Genomic DNA, 16,158 nt, shown 5'->3' with positions numbered 1-16,158 from the left:
CACTGCTGCAGAAGTTAATCAACAGGGATCAAGTTGCACAGAGGTGCACGCGCCCTGTGTACAAACCAGCAACATACCGCTTTTTAAAATAAATGTCTGGTCCCAAGACTCAGGTGGGCATTTTTCAGAGATGCACATAATGACGGAACTATATGGGTTCAAAATTGAAGGCCAAAGAGAGATGATCTTGCTAAGCAAGAGAAGCTGTCCTCACCTACTGGGTAAGATGCACGACTTGAAGAGCTGAAATTCATTTCTGCACCACTGACTTTGTGCTGTATGGGTCCAGGCAAGCACATGCAACCTGTATCGGAGGTTATCTGAAATCCACTGGATTTTTTTTGGTGAATCAGGCCTGATTAACATGGTCCCTAGAGATACTGATATCTGTGTGAAGTGATTCACTTGACTGCAGCTCATCACAGGCACATTTTACAAACTGCAGGAGCTCCCGCTAATCTTCTCTCTGCTCCACCAAGAACAAAAGTGGATGTTGCTAGGACTGCTGATAGTCCAGACAAGAAAAAGACTTGTTTTCCGTTTCTATGGTTGCAACAGCCCTTAAGAAATATATAAATTTCCCTGCAACAACTAACTGCATATTCATTTTAAGGTAGATCTAGTTCCAGATTCCTGAGACAGAACGCTCTACCTGTTCCCAACCCCACAAAGCCAGAGCAGCAATATAGAAAGTTTCTAATCGCAACAGAATTCAGTGAGCAGCACGATTGGTTTGGAAAGTAAACAAACAAAACAAACAAAAAAGCCCCCAAAACCCACAGCAAATTTTCAGCCTCTATGTACAAAAACAATGCAAACAAGTGGAACATTCTAGTTATATTTTGTAAAACACATGTTTGGGATCAACAAGACATCAAACATCCAGACCCTAGATTACAAAAAAATCTATTGCCATCTAGTTGTCAACCCCAAGTTTAGACAGTCCTTGTCGGAAATCATGTAATTCATCTATCTTCCCGTCTAGTACATCTAAAAAATTCTTTAATTCAGTTTTAAGGTTGGTCTGCCTATGTTTGCTCTCTTCAACTTCTGTCCTTAGCGTTCTGACTTTCTCTTCAAGATCTTTGTTCTTTTTCTCAGCAGCCTTAAAGACAAAAGAGACAATCAGATGAATCATAGAGGAGAAGGACGAACAGCATTTAATAGGGTAAAGCAACAAATGGCAGCTGGGCTGTAAAAGTTTGCTTCGACTTCTGCAAACTGATTAAGACGAGCACCTCTGAGAGCAAGTGACATGTGCTAGTCAGATTAAAAGGAAAGAAAGCCCACGCAGGAAAGGACACAGATTAACTGGAAAAGACACTTTGCATCAGATTTTGTCATTTGGTTGATATCTTAAAATTCAGCCGCATTTAAATCATGCACTGTGCATATATTTCTGTCATTGCTACAGTTGCAGAATTAGACACTGTGCCACCAATTACATACGGAATTATCTATGGTGGTTTAACCTTGAAAAACAAGCTTAGAAAATACTGCCTGAGGAATAATATTGCTTTATTCAGCACTTTTGGATTTATTGGTATTTTTTTTTAAAGTTCCACTTCGTGTGAGCACCCAGGCAAGGAACGGGGCAGCCACGTAACACTTCCCTTGCTGCAGTTTGTTCTATTACTTTCCCTTCTAGTTAGCTCTTCTGCCTATTGTTCTCCATTTCAGGTGTGTAAGCACATGCGTATTCTCACCAAAACCCACAGACAACATATTTTACCATACTGAATCAAACAAAATTAATATTTTAACCATTTTCAGTATATGCACTCCTCAGTAGCCTTCTAAATGATTTTAGATCATTAAGATTATCAGAGTGATGGCTTATTGGATTGATTGATTTCATTGATGAGACTGCTTATACTTGTTCTCCTTTTATTGCATTTGCACACGCGCCGACTTTAACAAGTGACTCCCCAAGCCCAGCCTCCAGCTGGGGCAGGGCTCCCGCAGCCCATCCAGCTCCGCTCCGAGTGAGCACCTCCCAGCAGAGGAGCCACATGTGCCAAACCAAGCCACAGCGAGCCCTGCTTTGCTGGAAAGGAATGACACAGCATGTAAAAGCATCCTCAGGTGAACTTTTTTCCCTGGTGGTGTGCAGCTACGCTCATCTGCTTCTTTCCAAAAAGCCTTCCCTAGTGTCACTGCGGCAATTAGCCGCAGGTCTTGGAGCGCTGCTCAACGCACATGACTGCGGTGCGGCTCCACAAGCCCGGAGCAGCAGAAATACGGGATACAGGATAGCCTGGAATCTGCAGGAGACAGATGTAATGATCCCAGGCAAACTAATTTCTGCAAACAGCAAGGCAAAGAAATGGAGCTATTTAATTACTCCTGTGCTGGGAAGCGCACGGTGTATTTTGCACATAATTAGCATTTTCTGTTTTTACAAACTGGAGCCCTTTTGCCTTCAAACACTGAAGTCTGAACAGAGAAAAGCATATAGTTACGAGAAAGAAAGTAAACGTATCAACTATTTCAAAATTAATTTCATTGCTAAACTGTACCTGTAATTGTTGAGATACAGATTCACATTCTGACATTAGCTGTGGTATAATTTCACCCTGCTTTCGGAGCTCTTCCAGTTCCTTTGAAAACATAAAAGAAAAAAAAAAAAAGAATGCAAGCTTCAATTTAAAACATAATGAAACTTTGAGAATATGAAATGACTTTGCATATTTTATTGTATTCTGTACAGTATTTGCATGCAAAATAATCAAAATAGCATGTCTATATTCCAAAACACATGCTAATTTTCTACTAAAATACATTTTTGCACTATATTTGTGACTTCGTACTTCTGACACAATGTAATCCGATCTCTAGCGTGAATGCCATTAATTGTATCAATGAAATCTTAACCTAAAACACATACCTATGCAAAAGATATATTCAATCAAAGAGGAATCTGAAGGGCTGTAATGCTACAAGCAATTTATAGATGGTAGCAAAGAGCAAATTAGACATGAATTTTCAATTATATATGGCAGCAAAAAAAGGCCAATGGCATTACAAGCTGCATATGCAGAGGCATCATTACAGACCACAGCTGTAATGGGCTCTCCTGCACTGTACAGCTCTGAGAACTGCCCCCCTGAAATTTGTATTCGGTTCTGGCATCACTATCCAAGTTGAGAGGACTAGCTGAAAGGAGTTAATGAAAAGAGCAACGTGACTTGATAGGAGACCATGTCTCTGATGGAAATTAAGAGAGCTGAATACATTAACACCACAAATTAACACCACCAATGTGGGTAGTAGGGAAAAACTTGAAGAAAGCCTGTACATTTTACAGAAGGATTGTCAGAGCATCTGAAAAGCACATTTGCAGGTCCAAGAGAAACTCTGTGGCTTGAAGAAAGTGCAAGAGCCCCCTCCAGAAACTGCCCACGTAGGTGACGGTCTCAAGAGTAAGCAGGGGCATATCCTCTCTGAGCTGTACTGACACAGGACAGCAAAACCAGTCCTACCTGAAAGGCACATTTCTTGGCTATGAAATATGATTTCTTTCCTAACAGGTGAACTTAACAGCACAGCATGAGTGCAACAGAATCCATAAGTCAAGCTCTTCCACAGAACCAGACAATAATGTTTTTTCCTCAAGTCCCCCTGATTCCCAAGCATATATATCTGTATACACATAAATAATGCCTGGGGGCTCAGCTCTCAAAATATAAATATATCATACCATCTATACTTACTATATATATATATATATATACACATACACTACTATACTGTATACTTACTATGTATAGTATAATACAGCGTGTGCATATATATACACACATAGTATATATATGCTATATGGCACATGGCATATGGTATATATATAAACACAAATATTTCACTAGATAGCTGTGTCCTGACTCCCATGCCTTTACATTTCTCTCTCCTCATTTCCTACATGAAGAGGCTATCAGCAGCTCCTCTTACATGGCAACGTCCATGAGCAGGCTTCATGCTGGTTTGAATTGCAGACCATGAAAAGGTTACATATGGGTGGTTTAGACCTAATCAAGACCCTGCTAATGTAAGTATGCAGTTTGAAAACAAGTTAGTATATTGTCAGTGTAAATGGAAGATAGGCATGTAATATTCACAAGTCAATCAATTTTCTGGTTCATCTGGTACCATAAAAATGTGAATCTGGAGGAAAATGGTAGCAAGGAAGAAGGGTTATTGTACATGCTGTTACCACAGAAAAGTTGGGAAGAAAGCACGACATTTTCCTTTGAAATATGGGGCTGAAAACCATATTATATTTATAACACTGCATCAAAATCCATCTCCCTAAACTATTTCCTTGCGCCATCTTAAAACCCCTTAACAGCACTGCTTTTAAGAGCACCAGCAGAGATGCTGTAATAGCACATGGCAAACTTTACTGCACCTGCTGACAGTTTTTTCTCTTCAGCCAGCACAGAGCATTTGGCCACTGTAATGAAGGAAAAAACCAAGGATCCCATTATTTTCCCCACTGCTCAGGGGCTCCAAGCCATCAACATCATTCTCCGTAGAAAAATGAACACCCTGTATGTCAAAAATGACAAACTGGGCTACTCTAAATGAATCTGAATTTCTCACTCTTGGCATTAGTCCTGAGATCAGAGGGAGACTGTAAAACGGCAAAGCTGAAGACTACAAGCCATCCAGATAAAGAAACAGGACTTGTTACACAAACGCCAAGTTATTTTGTAAATGATGTCTTTTTAATGATGCTCCTGATGTCTACAGGAATTCAGGACATGGGGACTGGCAACCGAATCTGTTCTTAGCATACATCTGTCTGGCTTTGGATAACTTGTTTCAGCACTCCAGCTCTTCTATTAGGAGTAAAGTGTTGTATACATAAAAGTATCATGTTTGTTAATCAATGCCAAATTAAGTGTGCTGTCACAGCGCATAACATCAGGAAACAGACTGAGGAACTCTGTCAAACTATTGCTAAAGTTGTACATGGAAAATCTAGAAATGGGTGACACCCTGAGACATCAGGCTTCTTCTGCTTGTAGGTGAGTCAGTCCATAAATCTACATCCCAAGTGAGAAGCAGACACAGCCACTCAAACTCTAAAGCATGCCACTTCTGTGTTCAGGGCACTTACCAGGTCTTTGTCCTGGAGTTCTGTTTCCAGCTCCTGGAGACGTCTACTCAGCTGTGCATTTCTTTCCTTCTCTTTATTTATTTCATTGCACTGTTCCTCCAGTTCTTCAATCTTTAAGAAATGTCAGACATTAGGTGAAGTTTTTCAAATTTCTGGAAATTCAGGTCAGACCACGGCTGATGTAAATGAGCATTGCTCCACTGAGCAGAGGGAAGCACGGACAATTTTAATTTGTCATGGATCTGTTTCCTAGATCATAGCATTTGATTCACTGCAACAAAATTATTGCTTCTTTCCTTAAAAAGAGCCAATTTACACATCCCCTAGGAAGCCCTGGGACTGTGTTTATTCTCTCTCACACAGTATCTCATATAATTACTCGAGAATGTGCAAAACACCAAGCTGCTAACATAAATGGGGCTGAGGATAAAATCCACACTTCATTTCTATGAAATGAACACAAGACTATAAGGGATGAGGTTTCCTAATGCAGCAAGGAGAAGAAATCTCTCCAGTGCTCCCAGCTTTGCCTCTTCAGGGGTTGCTTATTATTCTAGCTGGAGTATGAGGGACACAACATCAAAAGTTTGGGGGAAGAATCAGTTCAGAGCAACGTGCACCGCTTTGTTCTCTCGCCCAGGGACGTGCTTTGCTCTCTCTATACCTCCTCCTGCCAGCTCTGGACTTAGCTCCCAGGAGATGCACTTCCCACAGGCTGACGGGCCAGCTCATTAAAATATGTACCTTAATTCTCAGCTTCATGTTGCTTTGGGATTACAACTTCCCTCATTTGAAGGCAGAGCAATATGCAAAAAATTCTGACCCAATTAATAAAGGAGAAGGGACTTCCCAGGGCACTGCAGTGGTGCAGCGTGACTGCCAAGCAAGGAACCTACGTGGGGGAAAAGCTCAGAAAACCTCTCTGCACAGAATAAGACAGCGCATTATACCGACAGCATTGCTGCATGGTCTGGCTAGTCATCAGTACGATGACTTTGCAGCTGTAGTAAGGCGGTGTTTTGATAATCTCATATCTAGGCTACAGCTACTGAGATGTGGCATGTTTCATCAGTTAATGTTAATGAGAACATCTTTTCTCTGCAACAGTATAGAAAAGTAAAAAACTACACTGTAAATTACGCTATTTTCGTATAACATACTGTTCCAGTCTCTCACTTCTCCCCTACCCAAAAGAGACTGGATGTAGGAACCCAAATCATGTAACAACTAATATTAATGTGTTAATGTAATATCAGTTAATACAGCTCTGGTTTGAATTCTGAATTATCACCGTGCACACCTAAAATACATGCAAATAGAGAGTATCTGCCTGGGGAAAAGGATGCTCCACATGGAATTTCAGTGCCGACAGGCAACCCAGGCCACCTCCAACACTGAAATACTATTTGCCAGCCTAGTGACACACAAAAAGATATTAAATTCCTTCCTTCTTTGAAAGCAAACACTAAACAACAAAAAATCCTCACCAGATTGATACAATCTGATCTCTACACCAAACATCCCAGTGATCCCTCTAAGCAAGCAGGGAAAGGGCCCAGATTTTTCAAAGACATTTAAGATTAATAGAGTGAAATTATTCCGTGAGTGGTGCCCACGGAAACCAAGCTTCCCCGTGCTCGGGTTGGTGCCCTGTGCAGGGCTGTTGCAGATAGCACTGTATTATTTGAGGAACAGTACCAATGAGTACTCAAACTGAGGCTTTAAAAATTTAAACTTCTCAATTGTTCTCTGCTGTAGTCGCTGCTCACCCTCAGTCTTATGCTACTGAGAAATGCTGTGCTCAGTAATGGAGGGGAAAAGGCTTTTGATGACGACTTTTGGCAGGTTTCTGGACGAGATGTGGCCGGCGTTAGTGCTGGAGGACCCAGCTCACAGCCCGCAGTGCTGAGGACATAACTCACGTCCTCATTCCCCTGCCCGCTGTTGGGATTTGCTTCTAACACTGAGTGGTTCCCAGTTTGGTTTCCTGTGGGTAACCAGGCCATAACCTTGCCTTCTGCTCATTCATCATCTGGCAGTATTTAAGTGAGCTTTGAAAGGGGTATGCAATAGTAATCCCACTTTTAAAACGCTTCTGTTTTATCACCCCGGCCAGCAACCCCTGCTGACACCAAGTCTCCCAAAACAAGAGGCAGGGAGCTTCACGTGATGCGGCAGCACCAGTCCTCCCGCTGATCCCAGCCCTTTGAACTTCCCTGCCCGCTGTGTGCAGAGGGAAGCAGATGCCTTAACCCCCCCATTCACTTCCCTTTCAAAGACAGAAGCCATCTCCTACCACACACAAAGATAAAGCAGCAGAAATCCAAGAGAAAGAGCAATGGTGGGAGCAGCTAACTGGAAGAGATGGCTCTCCTGTGGGCACGTGCTCCTACCTTGCTCCTGAGCTGGTCGTTTTCCTCCTTGCAGGCTGAGAACTGCTTCTTCCAGTGCTCGATGCTGGCCGCGGACTCCTGCAGCGCCGTGGTCAGCCTGGCATTGCTCTCCCGCAGCGTCTGCAGCTCCGTCTCCCATTTCTTCACGTTGGATGAACTGAGAAAACCAGGGTGCCATTAGGTGGCTTCGCCTTTTAATCCTGCATATCATTACTCTTTACCTGACTGCAAACTCATGCACCCATGGTGTGTGTTTACCAATGATCTGTTGTTAATAAGATCAAGCATACTCAGATGTATGTACTTGCCCCTAGCCATTGCCCGCCTAAGGAGAACATAAGCCTTAACTTGACTGTCTCTGCCAAAACAAAGGGATCTACCAACTCCAGCAACAGTGACCTGTGCTTCTGGAACAAAAGTCCTGCTGTCAAAGCAGGCTGTAGGGTTGAGCTGATAGCTGGGATCTCCACCGTTTGCAAACAGGGGTTTTACTCCGGCGCTGTGCACGGTCTGTGCTCGCCTCCAGAGCAGCATGGCTGTGCCTCGCTGAGCACCCGCTGCAGTGCCGGCCTGGGGACATGGTAGCCCTGCAACAAAGCAGCTCTACACGTTTGCAGGTGGTACAATAATTCAGAACAGAAGATGTCAGGGGGTTGACACTACCTATATTTGATTTTTTTTAAATGCTCAGCCTTAAATATAAAAGTGTTACATAATGCTGAAGAATTAAACTAGTCATTCCCCAAAGCTTCAAGCTGCAGTGTAGAGCACGAGATTAGAGAGTGAATGGAAGGAAGGCTTTGAAACTCCCTACATGCTAGCTGCTCCTTGCCTGTGGAGGTGTCTTCAGCAGGAGGAACGAGCAAACGTTATGATTTTAAATAGGTTACGCTATTGAAATGTCAATAAAGAGAGATGATGTACATCAAATACAATATATGCAAGCTTAGAATTGCTCACTGGGTAACACTGCTTATGGTGCCGCCTTATTTTTTAAATAGCTTTTTAAGAGTAGCTTGATCCTGTTATATTTTCTTTCCATTCACAGATATATTCACATGCAAGAGGCAGATAAGGCAAGATCCCAGTAGAGAATTATGGTATTTTAATGTTGTAACTTTGCATATTCCAATGCCGGTATTTTCACTACAGCTGCAAATTACTGTTCTCAGCATTTTCAAATAATTTATCAAAGCAAATAGCAAAAAATGTGACTTCAAGGGGCATTGTCCACAGCTTTAGAAACATCCCCGTAAGACTTCTAAGCAGCCCAGTGAAATTATATTTCTCACTTCAACTTTTTTAGGTTGAGTTCATCCCCTTTTATAATTTTAAATATCCATATCTATTTTCATTGAAGTAAATGTAGCAAACTCCAAGAGGAAGAGGAGATTGGCTTCACATGTTATCAGTAGCAATTGCTCCCCCATGGCTTTAATGTTATTTCTGTAGCTCTAAAACTTCACAAATGAAGGTGGTTATAAGAGTTGGCATCAGCAGAATAGAAGAGATCTCATTTCATCATGAACTAGATCAGGAAAAAACTAAATGGTAAATATCTCTCAACTGGATACCAGGAGGTACTTGCTAAAATCTGCTCATTCATCCATTCTGCTGCATCATTTTAAATTAATGCAATTACATTTGAATAATTTCTGTTAATATCATTAGCCATCAGATAATTACAGCACGCTATTCCAATGCAATTTAGGTATTAAAGGAACTTCACCTTTGGGCTAGAGCAATTTTTAATTTATCATTCTCAGACTTGAGATGTGCCTCAGCAGGTCCACTGTGTGATGCTTTCTCGTCGTCTGTCCCGTTCACACTAGATGCTCGAGTGGAAGATGGTGTTTCACGTCCAGATTCCTGCAGCACAACACACAAATGAACACCGGGCTTCTCCTGCATCTCCTGCAACACCACAACACCAATTTCTTTGTAATCTTGATCCCACACCACGCTGCTGAGACCTAGGCTGCATATGCTCTCCTGGCAGACCAGTGGTAACAAACACATACCCTTATCTTGGCTGCAAAGCTGGTCTGTTTAAAAAGAATGAAAAAATGATAATGATACACAAAATAGAAGTTTAAAGCATTCAAAAACATTTTTTAAAGTGTTTTAACTGTCAAGGCTTCTGTTTTCTAAAGGTTGGTTGTTTTTTTTAAGATAATGAAACAATACAGTGCACCTGGAAGCACACACAGTCCAAACCAAAAATAAAAAAAAAAAGATACGGCTCCTCCAAAGACATACCATTCACAGACTGCTTGCTTCTGATCACCAACAGAGAACAAAGTGAACCATAAAGGCCATGACCAAAGTCTTCAAAAAATGAGTATCCAAAGTCAGCCTCTCAGATTGATATTTGTGGGGGTTAGTTGCAAGACTAAGAGCATTCAGCAACTTTTTTCTAATCATGCATCTGAATTCCTCTCTGATCAAAATTCATCTAACTTCCCTCCATACATTAGCCCAGGCCAAGAACACCTGCTGAACAGGGTTCGTTCTTACCTAACGCAATGCGTATGAAGTTACAGTCAAAACACATAGAGAGACCAGGACAACACTCAATTTCCTCAATCTGTAAGAAACCCAGATGTCCCTGGACAGGGAGGCACTTGGCTATACCAAGGTGTGCTGTCTAGAAAAGTGTATTGTACAAATATGCAACACAAGCTTCTTCCAGCCACTCACTAAAGCACTGCCTCTGTTCCCACACCACAGCTTTCAATTCATCACATCCAGGCAATAAAACACTATGGCCACAAAGTCAGTCTCGCCACTGGCAAACCGAACTCCTACAAAAGTAGATTAGACAGGTGACAAAAAGAGTATCTTGATGAATCTCATTTACTGTCTGCTGAAGCACTACATTGACTTACTTTCCTGTGATCTGAAGTATGTGTAACAGTACAAATCAAAGGATGTACAGCTTTCCCTGTTATTAAAAAACTTAGAACAGCTCAGGAACTGCTGACAAAAATTAGATATAAATGAAGGCAAAGAGCATGGATGGATGAAAAATCTTCCTCTGACAATGTTAATGTCCAGCAGCGGACAATTACCTTTGGCCATCTTCATTTTATATACTTTAAGCTTGCTGCCAGAAGCTGGTACAGTCCATTAGAAAATTTAACTTTAAATTATTTATCCTGTATGCACACAGGTATTAAAACTAAATTACAAACCTGGGAATGATTGCTTGAGGTCTCAATTTTCTCTTGAGATCTGTCTCTTGCTAGTTTGGCAGCTTCTTTTACTTCTTGGAATTTCTCTGCAAACTGGAAAAAGCATGAAAGATATTTATCAAAATGATTTATCATCTATTAAACTGTTCAGATTACTATATTTATATGGTTCATAGATCTCCAAAAGTGAATAACTAATTTTGATATTTTAAAATTTTTGGCAAGAAAAAACATTTTAATTCTTTGGCAGGGAGGTTCTTTCAAAAGGAATGGGGGTGTTTCTAAAAGAGGGACAAAAGCTCTGGCCAATCACAGTAAAAACCCATGGAGAAAAAAAGGAGCTACTAGTGTCTTCTGGTTTGATTTGGTTTTGTTTATTTCCTCCCCCTCCTCTGTTTCACTCAGTGTTGACAGTCTATTAAAGTTGACAAGTACAAAAGACATATGTTTGGATAAAAAAAAATCAATGTCTTCTATTCCTAAGAGCAAGTCAATGAAATTAAAGGATGCAAATGAGCTCATGAGATATCTGCAGGATGCAAGCAAGGGATTATCAAGACACAGAAAAAAGCAGAAAAAGGTACACCTGCATGTATGATGGGGCCATATGAAAACACAGCTTTTCTGGTCTAATTTCCTTATTACTGGCAAAAATAAAGGTAGAAGACTTCAGGGAAAGGCTTGAATGCTTCCTTACGGTAAGAGGGTTATATCAAGCTGGGGGAGGCAGGGGAAAGGAAAGATAAAGATGAAAAGTAATGATCCCAATCTCTACAAGTTGCTGTAGGACATCTGCTCCGAAGCCAGTCTGGCACTTTTGAAATACAAGTATTATCAGAGCCAGTCAGGGTTGCAGGCCTTTAAACACTTTAAACAGTGTTTAAAGTTTTAAAAGGAGGATTGCAAAGATGAAAGAAAAGGCATAAAATTTTTTTTTTAATTAAGATGTAGCCTGTATAAGAATGGGTAACTTCGTCTTCCTGCTAAAGCAGCTTGGTCTTGCTTGCCTGTGCTTTGAGAAACTTGAAACGCTAGAAAGGAAAGACACATTAAAAGTGCATATAAATAAATCTATTTTATTGCACAGTTTGTGAATAAAAGGACTGCCATTATATTCTCAGGTAATTCAGAACACTTATGACAAAATTGTAAATAAAAGCATGAACACACATCACATTTTATAGTCAAAGAATGGGAAGAATCATTATCCACTTACTAATCTTATCTTCTAACTTTTAGATTTACAGCGGGTATTTAGCATGCTCTCTCTCAGTAAAACACTGGGACTGTAAAGACTGATAAAACAAATCTTCTCCAACTGGTCTAAGAGAAAACTGGATTTATACATGGAGGCACCTGTGTTTTGTATAACACACACAAATGGAAATTTCCGACAAACACACATATGTCATCCATAAATCCCACGGACGAGCACATTCTCAAAGCCGAGTGGAATTTTGAATGTAGACTACGAACTGTGATGATGCTTATGAATGAAGATCGAGCTCTCAAATCCAGCTGTTTTCTATACAACAGCTGAAATTGCATATGCAAAGTATGTGCTCTTGGATGGCAGTAGTTCCTATCTGATGGCATGTGCAGTCACTACATGCACAAATGACTTGATTACTTTTGTAGCACTATAAAGATCATTAGGGATAACTACATTACATTTTCACCTTAAGTGATTTAACTCCAACTTTACACAAAATGTATCTCCTGCGGTGACAAAACACCTATAACAAACTGATTATTTCTAAAGTATTGTATCAACAGTAAGCTCTACACTTGGGTTTCTTGCAAATAGTAAACGGCTGTTTTGAGTCTCTCTTTTACAATAAATCTTTATGGGCGAGAATGAAAAATGTATGAAGGTTCTTCATGGACTATATGAAATATGAAAAGATAAAAAGAATTGGAAGCGATCTCTCATGTTTCCCACAGCATTCTCCTGGAGAAACTGGCTGCTCATGGCTTGGACGGGTGTACTCTTCACTGGGTAAAGAACTGGCTGGATGGCCAGGCCCAAAGAGTGGTGGTGAATGGAGTTTACTCCAGTTGGAGGCCGCGACACAAGTGGTGTTCCCCAGGGCTCTGTGTTGGGGCCAGTCCTGTTTAATATCTTTATCAATGATCTGGACGAGGGGATCGAGTCTGCAGGTGCCACCAAGTTGGGCGGGAATGTTGATCTGCTTGAGGGTAGGAAGACTCTGCAGAGGGATCTGGACAGGCTGGATCAATGGGCTGAGGCCAACTGTATGAGGTTCAACAAGGCTCAGTGCAAGGTCCCGCACTTGGGCCACAACAACCCCATGCAACGCTACAGGCCTGGGGAAGAGTGGCTGGAAAGCTGCCCAGCAGAGAAGGACCTGGGGGCGTTAGTTGACAGCCACCTGAATATGAGCCAGCAGTGTGCCCAGGTGGCCAAGAAAGCCAATGGCATCCTGGCTTGTATCAGAAATAGCGTGGCCAGCAGGACTAGGGAAGTGATTGTGCCCCTGTACTCAGCACTGGTGAGGCCGCACCTCGAATACTGTGTTCAGTTTTGGGCCCCTCACTACAAGAGAGACATTGAGGGGCTGGAGCGTGTCCAGAGAAGGGCAACGAAGCTGGTGAAGGGTCTGGAGCACAAGTCTGATGAGGAGCGGCTGAGGGAACTGGGGCTGTTTAGCCTGGAGAAAAGGAGGCTGAGGGGAGACCTTATTGCTCTCTACAAGTACCTGAAAGGAGGTTGTAGAGAGGTGGGGGTCGGTCTCTTCTCCCAGGTAACAAGTGATAGGACGAGAGGAAATGGCCTCAAGTTGCGCCAGGGGAGGTTTAGACTGGATATTAGGAAATTTTACTTCCCTGAAAGGGTTATCAAGCATTGGAACAGGCTGCCCAGGGAAGTGGTTGAGTCGCCATCCCTGGAGGTATTTAAAAGATGTGTAGATGTGGTGCTTAGGGACATGGTGTAGTGGTGGACTTGGCAGTGATAGGTTAACAGTTGGACTTGATGATCTTAAAGGTCTTTTCCAACCTAAACGATTCTATGATTCTACGATTTTATGATTCTATCAAATTTTTTTTTTCAACTATCTTCGTAAAGCACACAGGAGACTGCTGTGGAAAATTATGTGAGCTGAGAAGAAAATTACATTTTTCCACATTTCCCTAATAAAAAATTGTATATGATTGAGGAAAATAGAAAACTGATATAAAACTGATAATCTCATTGCACAATAGATTTCAGTCGTGTCTCTAGTTTACTAACACAGATATTTAACACATTTGCTTTTAGAAACAAGTACAAATAACTGAATTTTTCACCATTTTAGTGACAGATCTTCAGCTTCAAGAGTCAAAACATCACTCTTCATTCTTATCATTGTTACAAACATAAAGACAGCTGTAACCGAAACAGTGGTGAAAGACTGTCTCTGGTTTTTGTTTACCCCACACACTTGGAAACAGTCAGTCCATAAAGAGTTCTGGTGCCGCTTCTTTTTTATTCTTTGCTAATTAATACTTGCCAGATTTTACTAACAGTCTATTTTTGAAAGCTACAGAGGATCACTTGGATTGTTATGAAATTAAAGCCTTTCACTTGATTACTCTTCTGAGTGCAGCAACACGGTGGTGACAGCCCAAACTTGAGTAGCATTACCAACGCTAATTGCTACAGCAGCAGACCAGGCATTTCTGAAGCTACCCAGATCCCGAGACCGTCTCTGAGAGTGATGGCACAGCCACGGTATCTAATCACTGGCAGAAATTAGAGATGCTTTCTCTCCAGTAACTGATTTCTTCTGCCCCAAACATAAATAATTGACAAATAACTGATACTACAAAATCATGTGCCACCTCCAAGATCTAAGTTGACTTTGAGCTATCAAACCATTGCAACAATAGGGAGTGCTTTTTAGACGTGAAATTCCTAGTTGAAAAGTGAAATAATCTTGTTTAGTAAATGAAAACTTGGTAAATGTAGTCTCGAGGGGCAATGCACGTATGAAAACCTAAAATCAACTAAAAAAATCATCATTCTCCTTCTCCTTCCATCTTTACTCCCTTCATCTTCCCTTTCCTCCACCCTTGTCCTCAGGCAGACAACGTTCCCCAAAATTAGCAAAAAAAAGACTGGAGTAGGAGAAACACCAACTAAACACCGCTCCAATAGTCCATCATGGATTATATGACGTGTCTTCCCATGCCCCAGGAAGCTGTGAGACTAAGCTGCAATATGGGAAAGATTTGCTGCTACCAACACTTGTGAAGCCTTTTAGTCAGGCTGCTGCAGCCCAAGAGCACCGTTTGATTATGAGTCTTGGCCAGTGAAATTTAATGGGGACTCAAGGGTGCTACTGTGCATTGCACAAATTATTTAAAGGCTGTTCAAATCTGCAGCCAGCTTGTCACTTGGAGAAATATATATATTTAAATAGACCTTCTTAACATTTTATACAGTAAAAAGTATCATTTTGTATGTGTAAATTTTAAGCTCCTGATCTGGCATAATATTTTATGTCTCCTACTGACAAATTGTGCCAGTGTCAGATAGATGAAACAGCTGCTCCCACCCAAAGCAGTCTCATAAATATTTCATCGCCCTCTGGGTTTGCGGAAGGCTGGGTGATGCGACGTTCCCGTTGGGGAGCACTGCCGTGCTGTGACCCACAAGGTATGTGTTGCTTTGCTCATGGTTTTCTCCGGATGAGCCCTCAGTACTGGGCAGATCGGCAGCAAACAAGACTATTTACTCCAGAAAGTGGCTGGTAACCTGCTCTAGCGCAGCCAGTGCGCTGCCAGCACCGAAGCCGGTTGGACCGGGGCGGGGGCTGCGCTGCCTGCTGGGGGCAGGGGCAAGCTCTGCTCCAAGCTTTCTCCACTGCAACACAGCACCTGGCAAATACCGCACAAATAATGTGCACGCAGGCATAGAAATAAAGTCCAGTGCTTCCCAGATGCTGGATGCAGTTGCTTTATGATGTGCAAAGTCTGGGCTTACTGCGTTTCTCACCTGTATAAATCTTTGTCCCTATGCCCTTGACTACCTACAGCTCCTCAGATAGCACGTCTGCGTCAAAGCACCCTGAATGATAGCAGAAATCTTACTTAACCACTTTATGTGCAAAACACATCGCTACCTTTACAGCACCAGCCCTGCCTCTTCATCACACCCAGGCACACCATTAATTCTCACCTATTTCGATCTGGCTGTAGCAATGTACGAATAATGCCTTGAGACCTTTTTGAGGCACAGGGTGGGAAGGGGGGAAAGGAGGGTCAGCGAGTCCTGCAAGAGGGGAAGAGGACCCTTGAGTAGGACATCAACTTTAAGCCCTGGGATTCTCCCAATCAATGTGAATGGTAATTAGGTTACTAGGTCACTGAATGCAGTTTTCATTAATGGCTCATGTTTAATTTGAACTGCTTTTCCCTATAGGTATGGATTAATGCTTAAATATCTCAA

General features: G+C 41.8%; 1 protein-coding gene across 1 annotated transcript in view; it reads right to left on the bottom strand.

Annotated features, from left to right (window-relative positions):
- Positions 1 to 663: 663 nt before the first annotated feature.
- HOMER2 (homer scaffold protein 2) overlaps positions 664 to 16,158 on the bottom strand; it is a 59,731-nt gene continuing 44,236 nt past the window's right edge. The window contains exons 4-10 of the mRNA XM_072870269.1: positions 10,707 to 10,799; positions 9,534 to 9,557; positions 9,242 to 9,426; positions 7,513 to 7,669; positions 5,120 to 5,230; positions 2,520 to 2,600; positions 664 to 1,105 (exon numbers count right to left, since the gene is read on the bottom strand). Coding sequence (XP_072726370.1) covers positions 917 to 1,105; positions 2,520 to 2,600; positions 5,120 to 5,230; positions 7,513 to 7,669; positions 9,242 to 9,426; positions 9,534 to 9,557; positions 10,707 to 10,799 — 840 coding nt within the window. The 3' untranslated portion in view covers positions 664 to 916. The remainder of the gene's footprint in view (positions 1,106 to 2,519; positions 2,601 to 5,119; positions 5,231 to 7,512; positions 7,670 to 9,241; positions 9,427 to 9,533; positions 9,558 to 10,706; positions 10,800 to 16,158) is intronic.

The sequence above is a fragment of the Ciconia boyciana genome, chromosome 8 (assembly GCF_034638445.1).
Source record: "Ciconia boyciana chromosome 8, ASM3463844v1, whole genome shotgun sequence".
NCBI lineage: Eukaryota > Metazoa > Chordata > Aves > Ciconiiformes > Ciconiidae > Ciconia > Ciconia boyciana.
This window is presented reverse-complemented; position numbering and strand designations above follow the sequence as displayed.